The sequence below is a fragment of the Leucopleurus acutus genome, assembly GCF_964270905.1.
Source record: "Leucopleurus acutus genome assembly, chromosome: 7".
In the NCBI taxonomy this organism is placed as follows: Eukaryota; Metazoa; Chordata; class Mammalia; order Artiodactyla; family Delphinidae; genus Leucopleurus; species Leucopleurus acutus.
In genome coordinates, this window is record NC_139150.1 from 105,060,687 (window position 1) to 105,084,937 (window position 24,251).

Sequence of the window (24,251 nt, forward strand, 5' to 3'; positions counted from 1 at the left end):
GGAGGTCAGAGTATTTTGTAAATAAGGAAACAAGCAGCTCCTCGACTAGAAAAATGAGAGAGGATTACGCTTCCCCGTTTTCTTGCTTCTGATGAAAAAGCTAGAGACGGTCTCTGCCTTCTTTGAACATGCAGGCTGTTGAGAAAGACAGTCAAACTAACAACAAGAAAATGTGCTAAACGGATACCAAGGAGGTGCAGGATGGAATGGAAGCCTAGGGCAAGAGCATCTAACAGCGGGAGGGGTAGGGGTGAGGGCAATGGCAAGGACAGCTGCCCAGAATATAAAGTGATTAAACTTGGTATGGGTTCATCAGGCTAATTGAGGGGAAAGTGTGTCCTGAAATGGGGTAAAATCCTTCCTCGGTAGGATCATTTTCCGGCTTGAAACATGTAGTATTCCTGCTTAATTAGTTAATTAAATTGTACTGTCCCTGCTGAATTAGTTACTGCTGTGATGTAGTATTTTTCCTTTTCTTTTTTTTTTTTTTTTTTTACCTTCATGGTTTAAACCTTTATTAAAGTGATTTGCTTTTTAAACCCATCCCCCCTTTTTTGGATCTTTATGGACCATTACCCATCTGAGAACTCTTTCAGACTTATAAAGTATAATTTTGATTTACTGATTTTTATACACATTGGATTAATTTGGTTATTATATTGTTCTGTTGCTTTTAGGAGTTCAGTTAAGAAGATGTCAACTTTAACTCCAAGGAAAAGGAAGCAGCATTCTTTGAACTGTGATAAGTGAGTCTCATCCTATGAGTAGAAACTGTTAAAAAAAGAAAAATTCACCATCTTGCATTTTTTATCTCCTCTCTTCTATCTCTAAGTATTTCCATTCTTCCATTCACCTACTCCTTGTGGCTACAGTAATACTTTATATTCTAATTCTAGTCTGGAAATACTGTAAGCTTTCATAATTAATTCTTTAAGGCCTTTGGAGGGACTCAGAGAAAGGGCTGTTTCCTATGGCTTGGAAATGTGGGTCAGATCTTTTATTACCTTGCTCCTTTCTGCTCTCTTATGTAATATTTAACATACTGTTTTGCATATAGTAGATACTCATCAGTAAGCAATCCTCTAAAGCTCTATACTCTATGTCATACCAGAGATATATATTATAGAACAGCCCTAAGTGGTCAGTTTATTACATAAAATTAATCATTTTAGGGAAATTATAGCAGGTATATGGCCAAAACTTAGAAATAGGTTTTAAAACACACACACACACACATATACATATACGTGCATCTCAAAGCTTCTCTGTAAACAGTGTTTGTTTTCACAAACATTGGAATCTTAGTTTTGAAAAATATCCAAATGCTTTGTTTGGTAAAGACAGAATTTGAGAATCCTGCTGTTAAACTACTAATGTATATGGATGGATGTTTGGTGGAGAAGATGCATTTTTAATATGCCTTACAGGTAGAGCTGTTTATTGCTTAGCAGTAAATTGACATAGAAATGGAAGCAAAATAACTATATTTATCAATGGACTGTGTTTCTTTTCATAGCCTATTATCAGAAATTCCATCAAAGAAATTAATTTCGGACTTTACTGAAAATATATTTCCATCACCTAATAAAAAGCACATTTGCCAAAGCAGTGATAAAAATGAAGGAAAGATTCATTGCTCTCAACAAGGCCATTTCATTTCAAGTCCACTCAAAACGACTAAAACTAGATTGCCATCTGCAAATCAAGGTTCACCATTTAAATCTGCTGTGTCTACCATATCCTTTTACAACAAAGATAAGTGGTACCTCAATCCACTGGAGAGAAAGCTGATAAAAGAGAGTAGATCTATTTGTCTAAAAACTAATAATGAAGATAGATCATATCCCAGTGTGACAGGAAAAATGCAGGGAAAACCAGCCTGCTCCAAGTCGATGAACAAAAAACCACAGAAGTGTTTAACTGCTAAGTGTCAACCAGGATATAAGTGCATCAAGCCTGTGTCAAAGAATCCTAAAAATTCCAAGCAAAATCGAGTGGCCTATAAGCCAATTGTGGAGAAAGAGAATAATTGTTACTCAGCTGAAAATAATCTGAATGCTCCTCGAGTTCTAAGCCAAAAGGTCAAACCACAAGTTACCCTCCAGGGAGGAGCGGCTTTTTTTGTTAGGAAAAAACCCTCTCTGAGAAAATTGTCCCTGGAAGATAAGCCATTACTGGGACTCACCCAAAAGAATAAATCAGAAGTTATTGAAGAGTCTGATGTGGAAACTGTCAATGAAAGAAGTTTTGAGACAAGGCAAGTGCCAAAGTGTTTGTTAGTAGAAAAAGAACTGAACACTGAGCTGCTGAGTGAAAGAAGTAAAAATGAAGAGAAATTAATAAAGGTAAATGTAAATATATCACTTTAAAAACTAAGCTGGCCATATAACAGAGCTTCAGTATACATTGTATATATGTAACTTTGAACAAAATTTTTTTTTTTTTTTTTATAAATTTATTTTATTTTTGGCTGCGTTGGGCCTTCCCTGCTGCACGTGAGCTTTCTCTAGTTGTGGTGAGCGGGGCTACTCTTCGTTGCTGTGCGCGGGCTTCTCATTGCGGTGGCTTCTCTTGTGGAGCACGGGCTCTAGGTGCACGGGCTTCAGTAGTTGTGGCTCGCGGGTTCTAGAGCAGAGTAGTTGTGCACGGGCTTAGTTGCTCTGCAGCATGTGGGATCTCCCCAGACCAGGGCTCGAACCCAATGTCCCCTGCATTGGCAGGCAGATTCTTAACCACTGTGCCACCAAGGAAGCCCAAAATTTTGTTTTCTTTACAGTCTGTAGGACTGCTTTTATGAAGCCAAATAGTATCATCACTATAAAGAATTTAGAGACAGGGTAGAAAGATGGGCTTTTCCTCCCTTTTTTGGCTTACGGAAGCCTACCGACATTTTCTTGGCATTAAGGTTTACATCTCGTTAAGTTCCCTCATAACTGTGGTCCAGAGAAACTTAACTTTTACTTGGTAGTCAGTGTTTTTAGAAAGTAGAAATAACAAAATTCAGGTAGTAGATTTCCAGAGAATGAGCATATTTTTGTTTGTTTGTTTCAGCTCATTATTTAAAGTACTAGCTTATTCTAGAAAATTTAGAGAATACAGAGAATATAAAAAATATGTATCTTCTGTAATCCCACTACTTGGAGATGATCACTATGAATGTATAGTTGGGTTTTTGTTTATTTTACATAGTATGTTTTCATGGGTGCCATTCTATGCCTTTTTTTTTTTTTTTTTTTTTTTTTTTTTTTGCGGTACGCGGGCCTGTCACTGCTGTGGCCTCTCCCGTTGCGGAGCACAGGTTCCGAACGCGCAGGCTCAGCGGCCATGGCTCATGGGCCCAGCCGCTCCGTGGCATGTGGCATCTTCCTGGACCGGGGCACGAACCCGTGTCCCCTGCATCGGCAGGCGGACTCTCAACCACTGCGCCACCAGGGAAGTCCTCTATGCTTTTTTGATTGTGCTCCTATTTGTCCCAGCTGGCCTAGACTAGTGCTGTCTGATAGAATACCAATACACGTAATTTAAAATCTTCTGGTGGCCACATTAAGATAGTTTCTAAAAAGTTTAACACAGTATGTTTTAAATGTTACTGTTTCTATGTTATCAATATAAAAAGTTATTAATGAGATATTTTGCATTCTTTTTTTGTACCAAGTCCTTGAAACCCATGTTTATTTCCACTTGCAGCATGTATCAATTGGGACTAGCCATGTAGCAAGTTCTCATTAGCTGCTTGTGGCTGGTGGCTACCATAATAGACAATGCAGGTCTATACCTTCTATTGTTGACCTCTTGTCAGTAAGGAGAGAAAGGTGGTTTTCTTCCATGTAGCCAAGGGCAGAAAGTAGTTGAGGCAACAGGCCTTAAGAAGGGCTCCCAGTTTGGCGACTTCCATGTCTGTGGTGACTTGTTTATGTTCATCACAACCCTTGCAGCTGTAGGCTTTCACATACACTCTGAGGCTCATATACTGCTGAGCAATTCAAACTCTCTCTGTAGTCATTTCCCTCCTCACTTCCTCTTATTGTTCTCATTGCCTCCTCCCAAATTCAACCCCAGTTCCTACCTCTTGTAGTCACCTACATTTCAGATCTCAATGGCAAAGATTATAATTGGTGGCCAGTGGACCAGGTCCAGCCCATGGATGTTTGCTTGGCCTACATAATGTTTAGAGCCAGCATTTTTTTTTAAATGTAAGGTAACAGATTTCTGGTGTTTCATGAAAAATTGAACTCTGGCAAAGCTAAGCCCACATTCCTGCATGGCAGTAATCTCCTGGAACAGAGTATCAGGCTACCATTTGACAGGTATGAGCTCTTCATTTCCTTCCACTAAATCAACGTATGGATACATATCTAGATCAGTCCAGTTTTGCTGCTAATTTCATTTACCTGCTGCCCTTGTAAGCATTTCTATCAAGTATTGCCAAGTATATTGTTAAATGGAGCGTGCTCTTGCTTGCCTAAGCCATAACAGCGATTCTACTAATTCTTCATCTTGTTTCTGACAAACAAAAACAAAAACACCCCTATATCTTGATAGGGGTTTTGGGTTTGGGTTACAGGATATATAAGTTTATGAAAAATTCATCAAACTCTATATCTGTGCATGTCACTGTATATAAATATAACTCAGGTTTTAAAAATCTAGGGCACAACTCAAGCTAAAATTAATTCTCAATCCAATGAAGCAAAGTGCATGTAGGGGAGGGGTCCTCATTAGTATTCTCCATATCCATTTGATAATGAAGAAACAGTCTTGTTACAATGACATGATTTCTCTGCAGTACTCTTCTGACTTTTTTTTCTGAGCTTCATTTTAAGGGGTTAGGTTTTGGGTTCTGCCTAGTTTTTAGTAGTTTGAGAAGCTGGGCATTTGTGCGTCTTAAATTTGTGGAACTGGGCTCTGTTCTGTGCCTAAGGTTTTGTTCAATACCCACTACTAGTATTCATCTCTGCTAGACGAGAGTGAATCCAGTTTTTCATTAGAGGGTGCATAACCTTTCCCCAACTCCTTATGGACCCCTGAGAAGTGGCAAACTGATGGGTTGTCTCACCTTTTCTGAGATGTTATGATGTTGAATGAGTTCCTCTTTAATCAAAAGTTTTTTCCTTTTCCTCCAAGCTATATATTCTGAGTCTCACCAAATAAGTAGTGTTAGTTTCTGCTACTGCTCCAAAAGTGGGAGTTTAGAAGCCTCTCCAACTACCCCAGAATGTTCTTTTTCTTTCCTTGGCTCCCTGATTTTAAAGCTTGTGACAGAAGGTTGTTCCTTTTCAGTTTTGCAGCTGCTGGGGAAATTTTTGCTGTTTTCACTAATTTTGTTGTTGTTGTTCAATTCATTTTTGTAGAAGGGATGTTCTATAATCTATCTTCATTCTGTCATCTTTGTCAGGAAATAATACATTTTTGACAGGATGACAAATTATAGACTTAAAAATGCACACTCTGTCTTTTAAAATATTACATTTAGTAGATATAAAAGGAATTTTCCTTAAAATAGACTGAAAATTGAGAATTTAAAGTTATTATGAAATATAATTCATAATAAACTACATACTCTGTTTTAGAAGCAGATCTGTTGGGATTCATTCACTAAATAGAAAATGATTAAGAATTATAGGTTTCCTTAATTTTACTTATTCATTATTTTCAGGATGCGTCAGATAGAGTCATTTCTTCAAGGGAATGTAAAACCGATGAAAATAAGAGTTTTTCTTCAGAGGAGTCTTTCAGTGAGAACAAGGCAGGTAAGTAAGAGAAAAGTTTTCTTCTCAAAATGAGTTTATTTGCTTGTAATAATGCTTCATTACATGTGTCAATATGAAATTATATACAATAATATTTTGGTTTTTTTAAATATTCACTATCTGTGACCTGTATCTTTGTGTTTATCTTGGTAACACTGTTTTCTATGATAAGCAGTGCAGTGCATTTTATGGAGGAGACAAAGAGACCTTAGGCTGGAATTTAAGACAAAATACTGATGATTAATTGGTCTGTGAGATGTGGCCAAGTTACTTAAGCTCCCTAGGGCCAGGTGTTCTTATCATACATACCCTACCTACCTTTTACCCCCAATAATAGGAGGGAGTGAAAACAATTTGTTATATATCTATGATCAAAGCCCAGTTGTAAGCAGAATTTAAAAGGCCATAAAAGGGCACTGAATTGGGCATCAGGAACCTTGGGGTTTTGTCTAGATCTGCCACTATTTAACTGTGTGATCTAGGGAAGAAATCTCTAAAGTAAGGGGTTAGTCTTAATTTTTAAATTTCTCTTAGTCCTGAAATCCTATTATTAACTTATGGTGTCACTGTTCACTTAAACAGTATTTACTAAACTATGAATATATAAAGAGGTTGATTAACATTCTACTTACCAGCCAGATTCTTTGTAACTTTAACTTGTTCATTATATCTATAAATTTGGAAATAAATTAAAATTCTAGAAGTAGATATGCAGACTATAGTGAGAAACTGTAGCTCACAGGAAGAAAACAAAGATAAAACTAAAAGCAAAATTGCCCTTAAGAGGATCTAATGATATAAGGATATATCGAATGATGATTCATAATGGTTATTCTGAGGTATACTGTTAATAACTAGTACTTATTAGCTGCTGAATATGTACCAGGCAGTGCTAAATGTTTAGTATGCTTTCTGTTTTCCATGGGTTGTGCTATCCCTGATATGACAGAACATGTAGCAGAAAATAATAACGGCTTTTCATTTACAATAGTTATAAAATTTTCTTTAAAAATAAATTTATTTTAGTACACTAAGTCCATTTAAGGACTTTTATTTAATAAATAAAATATAATACAGATGGTACAAGGGACTTCCCTGGCGGTCCAGTGGTTAAGACTCTGTGCTTCCACTGCAGGGTGCACAGGTTCGATCTCTGGTTGGGGAACTAAGATTCTGCATGCCACTCTGCATGACCAAACAAACAAACAAAAGAACAGATGGTACAAACATGGCAAAATTCATAAAGGTAGTAAACAAATGATAAAACCTTATTACTTAATAACTAATTTATCATTTAATTCTTACAACAACCCTAGGAAATAAGTTTGTATGTCCATTTTACAGATGAGGAAACAGACTTAAGGTTAAGTAGCTTATCCATAGCAGGTCAGATTCTCAGCTGTCTTGGCCTTGTTTCTAGAGAATGAGCTCTAATTATTTTTCAGTGCAAAGTTAAGAGTTTGCTCTTTTACTAAATAGCATACTTTCAATGTACTATTTTTCTCTAATCAACTACTATTTGACTTTTTTCTTTATTTTCCTTTTTTTTTTTTTTGGCCATGCCACGCGGCTTGTGGGATCTCAGTTCCTGGACCAGGGATTACACCTGGGTGGTGAAAGCTCCGAGTCCTAACCACCAGGGAACTCACACCTTTTTTCTTTTTTTAATAAGATTTTTATTTTGTAGTAATTTTAGATTTACAGAAAAGTTGTAAAGATCATACAGAGAGTTCCTATATTACCCTATTTCCCCCTTTGTTAGCATCTTAAATTACTGTGGTACCTTTGTCAAAACTAAGAAACTTAGATCATTGGTATGTTCCTATTAACTAAGCTAGACTGTATTTGGATTTGATCAATTTTTCCATTAATGTCCCCTTTCTGTTCTAGAATCCACCTTGGGGATCTGTATTTGGATTTGATCAATTTTTCCATTAATGTCCCCTTTCTGTTCTAGAATCCACCTTGGGGATCATATTGCATTTAGCTGTCATGTCTCCCTAGTCTCCTCTGGTCTGTGATATTTTCTCAGTCTTTTCTTTGTTTCCATGTTTTTCATGACCTTGACATTCTTAAGGAGTCCTGGCCAGATATCTTATCTGGATGTTCCTGGACCTTTTTCCTCATCATTAGACTGGGGTTATGGGTTTGGGGGAAGAATGCCACTGAGGTGAACTGCCCTTCTCACCACATCGTATTGGGTGCTGATGTCCACATGACATTACAGATGATGTTAACCTCTTGTCACTTGGTGAAGGTCAGGTTTGCCCTATTTCTCCACTGTAAAAGTTACCCTTTTTTCTTTCCCAAACTCTATTTTTGGAAGTAAGTCACTAAGTCTGGCCTGCCTTTCAGGGAGGGGTGGGGATTAAGTTTCATCTCCTAGAGAGGAAGATTTTTCATATATTATTTGGATTCCTTCTTTTTTTTTTTTTAAACAATGTTCCCTTATTTTATTTTTAAAAATAATCCTTTTTTTTTTTTCTAGATTTATTTTTGGCTGTGTTGGGTCTTCATTGCTGTGCGTGGGCTTTCTAGCTGCGGCGAGCGGGGGCTGCTCTTCATTGCGGTGCACGGGCTTCTAATTGCGGCGGCTTCTCTTGTTGCAGAGTATGGACTCTAGGCGTGTGGGCTTCAGTAGTTGTGGTGCGCGGGCTTAGTTGCTCTGCGGTGTGTGGGATCTTCCTGGACCAGGGCTCGAACCCGTGTCCCCCTGCATTGGCAGGCGGATTCTTAACCACTGAACCACCAGGGAAGCCCAATGTGGATTCCTTCTGTAAGGAAGAGTTGTCTTTATTTTACTTTTTTGGCTGCGTCGGGTCTTAGTTATGGCACGCGGGATCTTCATCGTGGCATGTAGAATCTTTTGTTGCAGTGCACGGGCTCTTCGTTGTGGCGTGCAGGCTTCTCTCCAGTTGTGGTGTGTGGGTTTTGTCTCTGTAGTTGTCGCGCACAGGCTCCAGAGTGTGTGGGCTCTGTAGTTTCTGGCACGTGGGCTCTCTAGTTGAGGCACACAGGCTCAGTAGTTGCGGCGTGCAGGCTTAGTTGCCCCGCGGCATGTGGGATCTTAGCTCCTGGACCAGGGATTGAACCCTTATCCCCTGCACTGGAAGGTGGATTCTTTACCATTGGACTACCAGGGGAGTCCCTATTTATTCAATCTTTAAATAAATAAATGGACTCCTGGCTATTCATCAGTATGCACTCATGAATATTTTATATTTTGGGTTAAAATTTAATACTACATTATTTATATATTCTGTTGCTTATATTGTTCCAGCTTTGACCATTGGGAGTTATTTTCAGGTCAGTTCTCTTTGACCTGTCCCCTTCTTTTGCTTTTTGAGCACTTCCTGCTCACTTTCTGTCACTACAAGATGCTCCCAGCTCATCTTGTGTTTGCCTTGACGCAGTCCTAGCCTCGGCCACTTCTCCAAGGAATCCTAGTTCCTTCAGTTGGGGAATATAATTTAGAAACCAGGTTCTGGACTTGGTGTGCTTGTTGCTACTGGAGTGTCGTGGCTCCTAGGCCCTCTCAGCAGACAGAGCTAGAAAATATCAATATATGAATGTATCCTAATCCATGTATATGCACACATCTATAATTGTTTGTGTATCTCTCCATGTGTACATATGCTAAAGAAACATAACTTCAAACTTGGTGTCTCTGACTAATCCAGTCCCTCGGGTTATCCCTCGCTTCCTTCTTTGTTTGTCTGTGACTTCTCTCAGACAGTGAGAGAGCTGGCTCCTTCCGGTCACTGTGCACCTACTTAGTTAAGTACAGTCCCAATATACCTGCAGGGCAGTTTCAGTATTAACTCATTCTCCTGTGAGAAACAGATTTACCAGCGTATACCATTTAAATACAGTCCTTTTGTCTTTAGCCTTCTAATTTCTAGTCAAAATGTTGTTTTGTAAGGTTACTTAGGTCATCTTTCCTTTCTTCCATTGTCTCCTTCAATGCAGTTCTCCATGCAGTTCTAATGCAGTTAAATTCATTTGTCACAGTCTGCATTCCATCTTGGGATCCCTCAACATCATGGTTGATTTTTTTTTAATACATACATTCAATTTTACTCTTTGTTATATATAGTTCTATGGATTTTGCAAGTGCATAGAGGCATGAATCAACCCCTCCAGTACCCTACAGAACAGTTCTCTCATACTAAAATTTCCCTTGTGTGTATCCTTTGTAGTCATCTATTCTACCCTTCTTCATCCCCCTGGCAACCGTTAATATGTTTTCTGTCCCCATGGTTTTACCTTTTCCAGTAAAAATGTCACACAAATGCAGTCGTGCAGTAGGTAGACTTTTGGGTCTGACTTCTTTCACTTAGTAAAATGCGTTTAAGGTTCATGTGTGTTGTTGCATGTATTAATAGTTCATTCCCTTTTTTTTTGCTGAACTATGGAATTACCATACATAGTCTGTTTATCCATTCCTCCATTAAAGGACATCTTGGTTGCTTTCAGTTTTTAGCAATTATGAATAAAGCTGCTATAAACATTTGTGTACATGTTATTCTGTGGACATAAGATTTCATAACACTTGGGTTAACACCTACAAGCATGATTGCTGGGTTATGTGGCAAATCTATGTTAAACTTTATAAAAAAACTGCCAAAATGTTCCATAGCAACTGTGCCATTTTGCATTCCCACCTGCAATGAATGGGAGTTCCTGTTACTCCCCATTCCCTCCAGCATTTGTTATTGTCAGTTTTTTGGATGTTAGCCATTCTAATAGGTGTGTAGTAATAGCTCATTGTGCTTTTAATCTGCATTTCCCTAATGACAAATGATGCAGAACATCTTTTCATGTGTTTATTTGCCATCTATATGTCTTTGGAGAAGGGTCTGTTCAGATCTTTTGCCCATTTTTAATTGGACTTTTTTTTATTATTATCGAGTTTTAAGAGTTCTTTTTATATTCTGTATACAAATGTTTGATCAGAAATATGATTGAAAGTATTTACTCCCTAGTCTGTGGCTTGTCTTTTTATTCTCTTAACAGTTTTTGCAGAGCAAAACACTTAAATTTGATAAAGTCTAACTCATTTAATTTTTCTTTCATGTATTGTATGTAAAAAATTATTACCAAACCCAAGTTCATGTGGATTTTTCTTCTAGAAGTTTTATAGTTCTACATTTTGCATTTAGATCTGTGATCCGTTTTGAGTTAATTTTTATGTGAGTGTTGTCATCTTTTTTGAATGTGGATGTCAAATTGTTCCAGCACCATTTGATGACTTTCTTTTCTCCATTGAATTAACTTATGTCTCTTTGTTAAAAATCAGTTGACTGTATCTGCGTGGGTGTTTCCGGGCTCTCTATTTTGTTCCATTGATCTATTTGTCTATCCCTTTGTCAATACCATACTGTCTTGATTACTGTTAAGTCTTGAAATCAAGTAATGTGAGTATTTTGGTCTTATAAACCTTTAAACTCTTATGCTTTAAAGCTTTAAATTTATTCTGTGATACAAATTATTGTCACCTTTTTCCCTACAAGTTTCTCCTGAGACCCTTGTCTATCCCATCTTCACCGTGTCTTCAGTCAACACAAAAAGGTAAGTGTCACTCTTATTTTAATGTTCAAGGTTTAATTGTGAGTCCACTGGGTCTCTTTTTCTTTCTTACACTATTTAATTTGGAGAACACTGTTTTTCTTCCCCATTAAAGAGATATTAAGAATAGAAGATGAAATCAGATCCTCTCGTAGAAACTTCTTAAGAACTTGAAGAGCTGAGAGAAGGAAAAGACCTTTGTGGACTTGGATAGTAATAATTGCTACATTTTTATATAGTACCTGACCCATAATAAGTAGTTTATTATCCATTATTTCACTTATCCCCACAACAACCTAGAAGATTGATGCTATTATTACCATTTTCAGCTGAGAAAACTGTTTGTAATTCAGCCACAGTTGTACAGCTATTAGTTGGCAGAGCCAGGACTAGAATCCGTATTTTAACCAAAGCCCATTAGGCTGTATTGCCTCCCCTGTGTGACAACATATTGACAATAGTTCATGTTTAATGGGCGTTTACAACCTCATGGTGTACATACCATCATTACCCCATCTTATAGATGAGGAGACTCTGGCCAGAGGAGTAAGTAACTTAAAGCAGCTTAATGCTGTTATAAATCCAGCTGAAGCTACCACTCTCCTGCTCAAAACTAAAACTGGAAGTGCGGGAGGCATGGGTACACGTGAGCATAAGTGGAAAAGCTCTGAAAAAGAAGTTTCTTATAGTCTGAACGTCTCATCTCGCTAAGCAGCTTTGGTTCTCTTCTTCCTATTTGATGATAAACAACTAAAGGTATTGAGCAAGGTACTTCCTAGGTAAGTTCTCCTACTCTTAGGGCATCTCACCCTAAATTGCCTTGGAGATTGGGTTGGGTGGGCAACTTTTCCACTTCAAAGTCCATATTCCTAGTTTTTTTCACCCTTTTCTTTTCTCATCTGTCTTCTTTCATGACTATTTATTGAGGATTGAAACCTACCACAATTAGCTAATAGCATATAAACTAATTTAACGTAGCATAAGGAGATATTAGGAGACTGTTGGTTGAATCATTTGAAATTCGCTCATTATGTAGGACCTAAAAAATCAGATATCATCAATTTCTTGTGGTTTAATCTATGAGTTTTACTTTAGGTAGGTTACAGATTCTTTGGATTTGTAGTCTCACGTTTGGCAAACATTTATAGAGTACCATGTGGTATTGAACTACACCGAGTTTTAGAGATGTGAAGGTAAATAACACATGGTCCTGCTATCAAGGAAGTTATGGTTAGAAGAGGACAGGCATTTAAACAAATACGTATAATAAACTGTTAAAATTGCTAGGATAGAAGTAAAGAGATTGCGGTCACGCGTGCAGAGATGGGAAGAGCTGAGGTACTTAGCAAACGTTGTATAAGGGGTGGAGGGGGTCAGCGACCTAGACAAGTGTTTTTTATATTACAGGCATTAGTAGTTTATCAAATCAGTTTAAGGGTATCACACCTAGCATTTTTTTAAAATGGAATAATGCATCTCTCACGTAGTAAGTGTATTTAGTGAATCCTTTTTTTTTTCAGTTATATATATGTATCTGTATTGGTCATTATGTGAAATATATTTCTCACCATAGGTTTGTCAAGTCAGTTTGAAAGCCATTTTCTAGTCAGATGCTAGCAAGACACCTTGGGTTAGCATAAAGCGTTAGATAGGGGCTTTTTTCCAGTGTTTTTTCATTTGTCAGTGTCAGCTTCTGTTTGAACCCCTTGCATTGGGTACTTGGTTTTTTTCCTTGCCTCTACTCTCTAGGGATTTCTATTTCTTTCATCCTTGGAAAAAGGTCATTTCATTATAAGGCAAGGGTTACAAACTCAGTGCCTACAGAGCCAGCCAGGCTGGGCAGAGACTGGAGCCAACTGGAGAAGCATGCCCCACCTAAAAGAGCATGTGCTGTGTAGCTCTAACTAGTAGATTCTTTGATGAAACAGAGGTCTAATGATCTTACAGTGTCTCTTGCAATGTTGGAAATACACATTTTTAAGTGGAATCTCTAGATTTTAAAATATTGGTAGCTAATCCAAAGTTTTAAACTCTGTATGAGTTGATCAAAACATTTGTTAGCTGGTTTTGGATGAAGGGCTCCTGTTCGCAATCTCTATAAGCCAGTCCAAGCGTTCTCTCCTAATGCGAAAAGGTTGCCTCAACAACATCTATACAGCCAATTTTTTTTTTTCTCTAAGAATTTGAGAATAGTAGGGTGCTGCTTTAGGCATGCGGACTAGCGAGTGTATTAGCCTCACACTCACTGACCCAGTAAAAAGTTGTTGGATCATAATGTGCTGGTGACTGACTTCCTGTGGGTCTGTGAGATTCAGTATTAGAGTCTACTTATCTGCTATGGTATTCCAGGAGTTTCTTTATGCCTACGTGGGTCCTAAGGTTTGATAAAGCAAGAAAAGATTAAATTTTAAGGGTGACATCAACTTACAAAGAAATCCTGCATATATGCAGCTGATACTGTAGATGAAATCCCTTCGACGTGGTGTTAGAAGACAGGGATTTGAGTCTTTCTGCCATTCTTCACTAGTTACTTTACCTTGAGTAGTTTACTGATCCTGTCTGAGTGGGCCTCAGGTTTCTCATTGTTTCTAGCCCTATTACTTCATCAAGTTATGTCGATAGAAAGCCCTAAAAATTGCAAAGTCCTCTGCAAATGTTATATACATTTCTTTTCTTTTCATTATAATTTGTCAAATATTTTTAAATTATTAAATAATACCAACTTTCTACTTCAAGATCTCTAGTTGAAGAACAGTCTTCTGTGGGATCCGTCACGTCTACTAACTTCTTGAAACAAATCAATATACAGAAAAATACTAATACCAGAGATGCAAATAAAGAAACAAAAGACCAGCTCGTCATTGTGAGTAAATTTAAAACAAAGCTCCTCCTGTACATGGCTCTCACATATAGAACCTGAAGTCTGACGTGTTGTCTAAGCATAGTTACCGGGGGTTATAGATATTCTGAGTTTGTAAATGCTACCTTTGCTGTAGTGGCAGCATTTAAAGCTAATCAAGTACATTTTTGAACTGATGGTGTTGGGCAGTCCTAGCAACGTAGTAGAATACTGATGAATGAGTTGCCTCTGGATAAGGAAAATTATTGTTGATCTATAGAAGACTTAATGAGAATAGCACCATTGCATTAGACATGGGTTTGGCAGACTATGGCTGTGGGCCAAATCTGCACCATGGCCTATGAGCTAAAAATGGCTTTTACATTTTTAAAGTGTTGGAAAAAAGAATATGTGTGTCCTGCAAAGCCTAAAATGTTTACTTTCTGAACCTTGGTAGAAAGTTTGCAAACGCCTATATAGACAATTCAAAATTTGTTATTTTTCAGTAGCATTAAGCAATGCCTTATGAGATACAATGGGAATTAATAAGCCTTGACATTGAATATCCCTGAATTCTCTATATTCATTAATTTATCTGTGCTTTTCCTGAACTTTTACTATGTATTTTACTTATTTTTTATCAACTCTTGGGGAAAAGACTTTCAGACTCCTAACCACTTAAGGGAAAAATACTATATAATGAATGTATAAGTCCTGAAATTTTTGCCCTGCCTCTTTGAAATGAGGCTTTTTTAGGCCTCTCGTATAAGAGCTTAATAAGGAAGTTCCATTGTTCATCTTAGCTATAATATTTATGATTTAATCTTATTGCTTCCTAGAACTATGGGTCCAGCTAAAGAATCTTGATTTTTTTTCCACTGTCCAAAGAGGCAGTTTCACTTCTTTCATCACTATTGCATGTTTAGGGCTCTTCTCATTCCATCTTGTTTGTGCTGAGAGAGAAGAAGATAGAGTAACCAGACTTTCATTTAGTATTTCACCTGTGCCAGCATAAAAAAAAAAAAAGAGGACAAATTTGAATGAATGGACAAATTTACATGAACTAAATGTAGAGCTAACTGTGATGTGTTTAGATAGGCTTTTTTTTTTTCCTCTTCCAATTGTAGGACGCTGGTCAGAAACATTTTGGAGCCACCATGTGTAAGTCTTGTGGCATGATCTACACTGCTTCCAACCCCGAGGATGAACTGCAGCATGTTCAGCATCACCACAGATTTCTGGAGGGAATCAAATATGCAGTAAGTAAGAAAAATAGTCGTTTCCATTTGTTCTAAAAAGTGAAGCTGCTTTAAAAGATACATTTCTTTTGCCTAAATATGGGAAGATCTATGTGTCCAAAAATATTTCATCATCTGCAATTTTGTTGTCCTTAATATTAGAGACTGATGTATTTAAAAGTTAAGTTTTAATAAAAGTGCCACTTCAAACCTCCTGTCCTAATATAAGAGAAGCTATTGTTCTAGGTTGAGTGAACACCCTGCATCCTTACCTCTAGCTTTCAGAGCTGAGCAGTCAAGATACAAAACTCAAAGACTTGAGGAGTTTCTCCTTTCCTCACTTTAGTTTCTTCTTTATAGATAACCTTAGAAAAACGGCTTTTCTACGACTTCTCCAGGCTTTTTCTTTACTGAGAAGAGAGGTCCCACCTCTTCATCAAGCACCCTCCTACTCCAAATACATCCTATTGTTGGCCTTATCTTTATGACTACACCTGCTACTCAAATGCACTCCCTTTTTCCCCTATTTTTATTGCTGTAGTTCATGCCTTCATTAATACTTTTAGCCTTATTTATTAAAACTCTGCTTGGTGACTTCCCCGGCAGTCGAGCAGTTAAGACTCTGCGCTGCCAGTGCAGGGGGTGCAGGTTCGATCCCTGGTCAGGGAACTAAGACCCCACTTGCCGCTGGTGCGACCCCCCAAAAAAAATAACCCCTCTGCTTATCCCACCCATGCCCCACCTTCACACCCCTAATAATTCATTGTTTTTTCTCTATATTCCTATGAAGGGCTCTTATTTGACTTCAACTTATTTTATAATAGATTGTTTACATGTCTCCTGATAGGGTGTCAGCCCCTGGAGGGCAGACACTTTGTTTTAGGCATCTTTTATTTCCCTTACCACATTCCTGTAGTTGGGTTTTATCCTTTTTTTTTTTTTTTTTTTTGCGGTACGCGGGCCTCTCACTGTTGTGGCCTCTCCCGTTGTGGAGCACAGGCTCCGGACACGCAGGCTCAGCGGCCATGGCTCATGGGCCCAGCCGCTCCGCGGCATGTGGGATCCTCCCAGACCGGGGCATGAACCTGTGTCCCCTGCATCGGCAGGCGGACTCTCAACCACTGTGCCACCAGGGAAGCCCGGGTTTTATCTTTTTTATATCATTCATTGTCCATCTTTTTGTTCTCTCCAGACCATATTATTTAACTTTTTTCCCTCTTCAGATTAAACTGTGACTTTTTTTTTCCTTTGGCAGGGCTGGAAAAAAGAACGTGTTGTAGCAGAATTTTGGGATGGGAAAATTGTGTTGGTCCTGTCACATGATCCGAGTTATGCCATCAGAAAGGTGTGGAACATTAGTTTTTCTTTTCTTTTTTTAATTGAAGTGTAGTTGATTTATAGTGTTACTTTCTTAATCTTTGTTTTCCTCCTACTCTCCCCATTCTCTGCCAAGAAATCAACCTATGTTGAACTGTAAAATACCTTTGTTTATAGATAATCTGCTGTACTTTGGTACAGTTGTAAGGAAGACTTTCATAGTATGTCATACAAAATTAAACTGTACAGTTGCAAGACAAAGGAGTGTCAGGTGGAGATTAAAGAAAACAGATAAGGCTCTATAGCTTATCTTTTACCTACAACTTCAATTTGTGAGAGAGAAACTAAACTTTTTAATATTGAGAAATTAATGGCTCCAGAGTCTAATTCTTATGTTGGTGTTGCCTTTGTTTCTTGGGCTGGATGTTTAGTCCCAGTGAACAATGAATAAAGCTGAAAAAAATCGTCCTACTCCTTATCCCTCCCAAGGGTCTGAATTTCTGTCTGCTGAAAGCAATCTTTAAAATAGTTTCTTAAAACCCTGTTTCCAAAGTGGCAGAAACATGCATCAATAGTGAAATAATTTTGGGATTGTGTAAATTTAGGAAGTAGAGATAAAAGAGGCTAAACTGATGGTAATCATACTTTTTGTGTATATAAATTTGTGTATTTTCTATTATACTTTTTCAAACAAATTCACATCTTTTGGTTTTTAACATCATTAGGTCGAAGATGTCCAAGAACTTGTCGATTATGAATTGGGCTTCCAGCAAGTTGTTCCCAGATGTCCAAACAGAACCAAAACTTTTCTGTTTATTTCTGATGAAAAGAAAGTAGTTGGGTGTTTAATTGCAGAGCCCATCAAACAGGTATCGTATATGTCTAATAAGTTGCTGGTATAATTTGTGAGCAAAATTAAGTAGTTGGGAGAAAAGCATTTAAGAATGCTACCATTAATGAATTTTTCCTTCTAAAATATCCTTGACCATATAGATAATTGAAGTCATTTTTTTCTATTATATCTGGTATTTTGCCTTATATAAGCAGGATAAGTCAGTCTTAAGTTCATGTTGTCTTTTATATACCTGGACTATAAAGTGTAGTATTTTAAATAAGCTCAGTTATTGAACATGTGGCTTAGTGCAGGTTAATATATTTGGCAAAATAGTCCTTACTTGTGCCTTAATTAGAATCTACTTTGGATACTAATTAGCAGTGTTCTAGCAGAGGAGCAAACAATAGCCCATGGGCCAAGTGTGGCCCTCCACCTGTTTTTGTAAATAAAGTTTTATTGACACACAACCATGCTCATTCATTTCCATATTAATCCGTGGTTGCTTTTGTGCTACAAAGGTAGGGTTGAGTAGGTGCAAAAGAGACCACGTGGCCCAAAGAGCCTAAAGTATTTACAATTTGACCCCATACAGAAAAAGGTTGCCAACACTTGTTCTACAATAGAGATGTATAGTTTTTTTTCCTTTCAAGGAGCTTACAGGGTAATCTTTAGCTAGGAAGACTTATAGTTCAAATGTGTTCTTTGAACCTGACTTTATAATGTACCACACTTATGTCTCCTTCCTTTTAAAAATACTTATCTGAAAAATAAATAAATAAATAAAAATACTTATCTGTCTCAGTACATCTTGAAATTATGCTTAGTCCTTTTTATTATTTGAATTTTATTAATTTTTTTATACAGCAGGTTCTTATTATCTATTTTATACATATTAGTGTATATACGTCCATCCCAATCTCCCAATTCATCCCACCACCAACCTCCCCCCACCCCCGCTTCCCCCCTTGGTGTCCATACGTTTGTTCCCTACATCTGTGTCTCTATTTCTGCCTCGCAAACCAGTTCATCTGTCCCATTTTTCTAGATTTCACATATATGCGTTAATATACGATATTTGTTTTTCTCTTTCTGACTTACTTCACTCTGTATGACAGTCTCTATGTCCAGACACGTCTCTACAAATGACCCAGTTTCGTTCCCTTTTATGGCTGAGTAATGTTCCATTGTATATATGTACCACATCTTCTTTATCCATTCGTCTGTCGATGGGCATTTAGGTTGCTTCCATGACCTGGCTGTTGTAAATAGTGTTGCAGTGAACATTGGGGTGCATGTGTCTTTTTGAATTATGGTTTTCTCTGGGTATATGCCCAGTAGTGGGATTGCTGGGTCATGTGGTAGTTCTGTTTTTAGTTTATTAAGGAACGTCCATACTGTTCTCCATAGTGGCTGTATCAATTTACATTCCCACCAACAGTGCAAGAGGGTTCCCTTTTCTCCACACCCTTTCCAGCATTTGTTGTTTGTACATTTTCTGAATATGAAGTGATTACATGCCCATTCTTACTGGTGTGAGGTGATACCTCATTGTAGTTTTGATTTGCATTTCTCTAATAATTAGTGATGTAGGGCAGCTTTTCATGTCCTTCTTGGCCATCTGTATGTCTTCTTTGGAGAAATGTCTGTTTAGGTCTTCTGCCCATTTTTTATTTGGGTTGTTTGTTTCTTTAATATTGAGCTGCATGAGCTGTTTATATATTTTGGAGATTACTCCTTTGTTGATTTGTTTGCAAATTTTTTCTCCCATTCTGAGGGTTGTCTTTTCTTCTTGTTTATAGTTTCCTTTGCTGTGCAAAAGCTTTTAAGTTTCATTAGGCCCCATTTGTTTATTTTTGTTTTTATTTCCATTTCTCTAGGAGGTGGGTCAAAAAAGATCTTGCTGTGATTTATGTCAAAGGATGTTCTTCCTATGTTTTCCTCTAAGAGTTTTATAGTATCCGGTCTTACATTTAGGTCTTTAATCCATTTTGAGTTTATTTTTGTGTATGGTGTTAGGGAGCATTCTAATTTCATTCTTTTAATGTAGCTGTCCAGTTTTCCCAGCACCACTTATTGAAGAGGCTGTCTTTTCTCCATTCTATAACCTTGCCTCCTTTGTCATAGATTAGTTGACCATAGGTGTGTGTGGGTTTATCTCTGGGCTTTCTATCCTGTTCCATTGATCTATATTTCTGTTTTTGTGCCAGTACCATATTGTCTTCATTACTGTAGCTTTGTATCTTACTCCTTTTTATACGTGCCTTCCCTTTTTTCCCCCCATTTCTACCATCTTTCTTATTTTCCTTTTTTCTGCATTTCATCTCATATATATATATTTATACACACACACACATATACATATATAGTCTCTTGTGTGTTTATCAGACAGTAGAGAGAGAAAAGCAGTTGGTTTGTACTATGGGCTGTAAAAGTGATTAACTTGGCCTTTTCTTTCTTTGATCTTTTTCTTTTTTAAAATAAATTTATTTAATTATTTTTGGCTGTGTTGGGTCTTCGTTGCTGAGTGTGGGGTTTTCTCTGGTTGTGGCAAGCAGGGACTACTCTTCGTTGCAGTGCGCAGGCTCTCATTGTGTTGGCTTGTCTTGTTGCAGAGCACGGGCTCTAGACGCACAGGCTTCAGTAGTTGTGGCTCACGGGCTCTAGAGCACAGGCTCAGTAGTTGTGGCGCACAGGCTTAGTTGCCCTGCAGCATGTGGGATCTTCCCAGACCAGGGCTTGAACTCGTGTCCCCTGCATTGGCAGGCAGATTCTTAACCACTGCACTAGCAGGGAAGCCCACAATCTACATTTACCGGGACGTAATCCCATCATAAGTTGAGGAAGATCTGTATAGCCAACTAACTCATACATATACTCTTCTATTCATTCTCATTTCAGAAGCAAAGTTTTCTCAGTGGGGGTTAAAACTTAATATACACCTATCAAAACAGCTACAGTAGAAAATAGTGACAATAGCAAATGCTGGTGTGGATGCAGGGAAACTAGATTTCTCATACACTGTTGGAGGGAATGTAAAATGTTACAGCCCCTCTGGAAAAAGTTTGGCAGTTTCTTAAAAAACTAATCATACATTTACCATATGACCCAGCAATCATACTCCTGGGCATTTATCCCGGAAATGAAAACTTATGTCTACACAAAAACCCACACCTGAATGTTTACAGCAGCTTTATTTGTAATAGCTAAAACCTGGAAACAACCAAAGTGTCCTTCAGTAGGTGAGTGATTAAACAAACTGGTACATCCATATAATGGAATATTACTTAGCAGTAAAAAGGAAGACTTGATATATGCAACAACTTGGACAGGTACCAAGGGCATTGTGCTGAGTGAAAAAGAGCCGTTCTCCTGAAACAGAGACTCAGACGTAGAGAACAAACGTATGGACACCAAGCAGGGAAAGTGGTGGGTGGGATGAATTGGGAGATTGGGACTGACATATATACACTAATATGTATAAAATAGATAAATAATAAGAACCTGCTGTATAAAAAAATAAATTAAAAAAGCCATTCTCAAAGGGTCACATTCTGTATGAGTCCATTTGTATGATATCCTCAGAATATCAGAATTTTAGAGATAGAGAACAGATTGTGGTTGCCAGGGTTTAGGGATGGTGGGGGCAGGGAAATGGGTGTGATTATAAAGAGGTAGCAAGAGGAAGAGCTTCGTGATGATGCAGTAGCTCTGTATTTTGATTGTGGTGATGGTTAAATCAGTATTCAGGTATGATGAATTGTCATGGAACTATACACACACATTGTACCCATGTTAATTTCTTGCTTTTGGTGTGGTATTATAGTTATGGAAGATGTAACTATTGGGGGAAATTGGGTGAAGGATACATGTCCTCTTTGTACTATTTGTCAACTTCCTCTGAATCTATATTCAAAATAAGAAGTTTAAAGAAAAATTTAAAGACCAAATTTCATAGTTTATATGCAAAAACCTTCTTTAGTGTTATTAGTTTTTTATAATATCAAATGTACATTTTAGGATGGAGAGAATGGGAGAAGTTTATGTACTTTATTAGAAGTAAGAGTCTTTTATAATTTTTTTAAATCAACACAAGAAAGTTTCACAATGGTATGATACACTAGGATGTGGGGATATCTCAACACCACTAGTAATTTTTAAGCATTGTGTGACTATAAATGGGCAAGAATTCAAGAAATAGCAAAGAATTTTAACATTTTTGTGAAGGTAGGGTAAGATTAATTTTAGGTACTTAAATTTTGTTTAAAGAATAGTTTTTAAAAAGAAATGTGAACTCAGCTGTATTGTTAGCTCTAGATGCTTCTGTGTATCACTGCAGGCCTTCCGTGTCCTGTCTGAACCAACTGGTCCAGAATCCCCAAGCTCTAAAGAATGTCATAGGGCTTGGCAATGTTCAGATGTACCAGAACCTGCAATCTGTGGGATAAGTAGAATTTGGGTCTTCAGATTGAAGAGAAGAAAGCGCATTGCAAGACGACTGGTAGATACTCTAAGGTAAGAAATAATATAAAATGGATTAGACCCAGATTAGCTTTCCAAGAACCCTTCCCGGCTCATGAGCCAAAGGGAATGATGTTGGTAAGACACTTCTATATAAATACAACCAAAGTCAGGCTAAGGCAATGCTGGCACTGAAAAAAAAAAAAAAAGAACTAGATATACTCAATTGCGGGCACAACATTCCAAGTCTGAAACATTCTAGCCCAGTGCTTTTCAAACTACCTGTGGTCAAAGACTGGATTTTGTTACAGACCAACACATTAATAAAGTAAAGATAAATTGCTAGGAAACGGAAAAATGGAAGCCCAAATTTTTATTAGATTCAACAGATGTAAAATTACATTTAAATAAATCTATAAAAACAAAATATAAGTTTAAAAAAAAAGAATTTTGGGGACTTCCCTGGTGGTCCAGTGGTAAAGAATCTGCTTTCCAATGCAGGGGACGTGGGTTTGATCCCTGGTCAGGGAACTAAGATCCCACATGCCACGGGGCAACTAGCCTGTGCACCACAACTATTGGGCTCATGCGCCTCAACTAGAGAGCCCGCGTGCTGCAAACTACAGAGCCCATGCGCTCTGGAGCCCACGCGCCACAGCTAGAGAGAAAACCCGAACACCGCAACTAGAGAGAGAAAACCCACGCACCTCAACAAAGAGCCCACATGCTGCAACTAAGACCCAATGCAGCCTAAATAAATATTTAAAAAAAAAGAATTTTAGAAATTGTACATTAAAAATATTTTTTATAAAAAGAATTTTAGAAATTGTACTTTTTTTTTTTTTTTTTTGGCGGTACGCGGGCCTCTCACTGTTGTGGCCTCTCCCGTTGCGGAGCACAGGCTCCGGACGCGCAGGCTCAGCGGCCATGGCTCACAGGCCCAGCCGCTCCGCGGCATGTGCGATCTTCCCGGACCAGGGCAGGAACCCGTGTCCCCTGCATCGGCAGGCGGACTCTCAACCACTGCGCCACCAGGGAAGCCCAAAATAATTATTTTTTTGTTGTTATAACTACCTGTGGCTTTTAACTAGCAATATTGTCTCATATTAGTTGCTTACTATCACGGATCACCTAGAGTCAACCAGATGGTTTGTGTGGCTCCCTTTGCCTCTTGGCAGAACTTTTTCTGGGCCTTAGTTTTCTCATCTGTGAAATGATATCATTAGACTTCCACCTGTAAAATACAAGGCATTGAGTCATTTTACCACTTAATAAAATAATGTTGGTTTTAATCAAGAATATGTAAAGAGATTGAAATTTTTTAATTGGATTGCTTTAAAATATTGATATAATTGTGCTTATGTTTAATCAAAATTTTAAGTTGTTTCCATTGTTAAATTATCTTTTTTCTCTTTTTTAGGAATTGCTTCATGTTTGGCTGTTTTCTCAGCACGAATGAAATAGCATTTTCTGACCCAACACCAGATGGCAAGTTATTTGCAACCAAGTACTGCAACACCCCTAATTTCCTTGTATACAATTTTAATACTTAAAGCCAATTTCAACTATAGAACAGTTACTATATGGATGAGTTCAGACAGCCCATTATCATAAAATTCAAACTATTTAACAAATATCAAAATAAAAATACTAAGACACACACACATATACAGAAACCTGCCTCAGTTTTGTTCCTTATGAATTGAAAAGTCAGGGGTAAATTCGTTGAAAATTATCTAGGGATGCAAAGAAAGGAAAAATCTTTGGATGATGTATACTGACTAGCACTCTGAATCCTTAGTTATGAAGCTTGGTAGCTATAGCTGGAAAATACTTTCCTTCTATGTAAGAACATTGACAAAGCAAGGTGGTTTTCCACAGAAATGTGACCACTTATCATTTATAAAGCACACCTTGGGGCCAGAATTTTCTCGTGCCTGATCAGAAGCAAAGAGGAGAATTTAAAGACAGGCAAATAATTTCCATCCCCATTTTCTTAAAGGTAATTCCTGAATTCATACACAAAATTCTCACTTTATAGGCACGTGGCTGTAGCAACTCAGTTTGAGTATATTTAAAGTATTTTGAGTTTCTAATTTGTACCAGGGAAAGATGGTAAAGAGTAAGATTTCCATATCCTTTTGTATAGAATTCTAGAGCTTAATATTTTTATCTTTTTAAAAATCATTAATCAAAACACACTTGTCATCAGATTTAATTAAACTTAGTAATTGCACTATTGTCAT

General features: G+C 37.6%; 1 protein-coding gene across 1 annotated transcript; it reads left to right on the top strand.

Moving 5' to 3' along the window:
- Positions 1 to 693: 693 nt before the first annotated feature.
- On the top strand, positions 694 to 23,558 carry ESCO2 (establishment of sister chromatid cohesion N-acetyltransferase 2; the record flags this gene model as incomplete). Its single annotated transcript, XM_082842629.1, has 10 exons — positions 694 to 746; positions 1,517 to 2,345; positions 5,657 to 5,750; positions 11,264 to 11,321; positions 14,055 to 14,181; positions 15,285 to 15,416; positions 16,651 to 16,740; positions 17,438 to 17,581; positions 21,884 to 22,059; positions 23,426 to 23,558. 10 exons carry the CDS (start codon positions 694 to 696, stop codon positions 23,556 to 23,558), a joined length of 1,836 nt encoding a protein of 611 aa, XP_082698755.1.
- Positions 23,559 to 24,251: the final 693 nt, after the last annotated feature.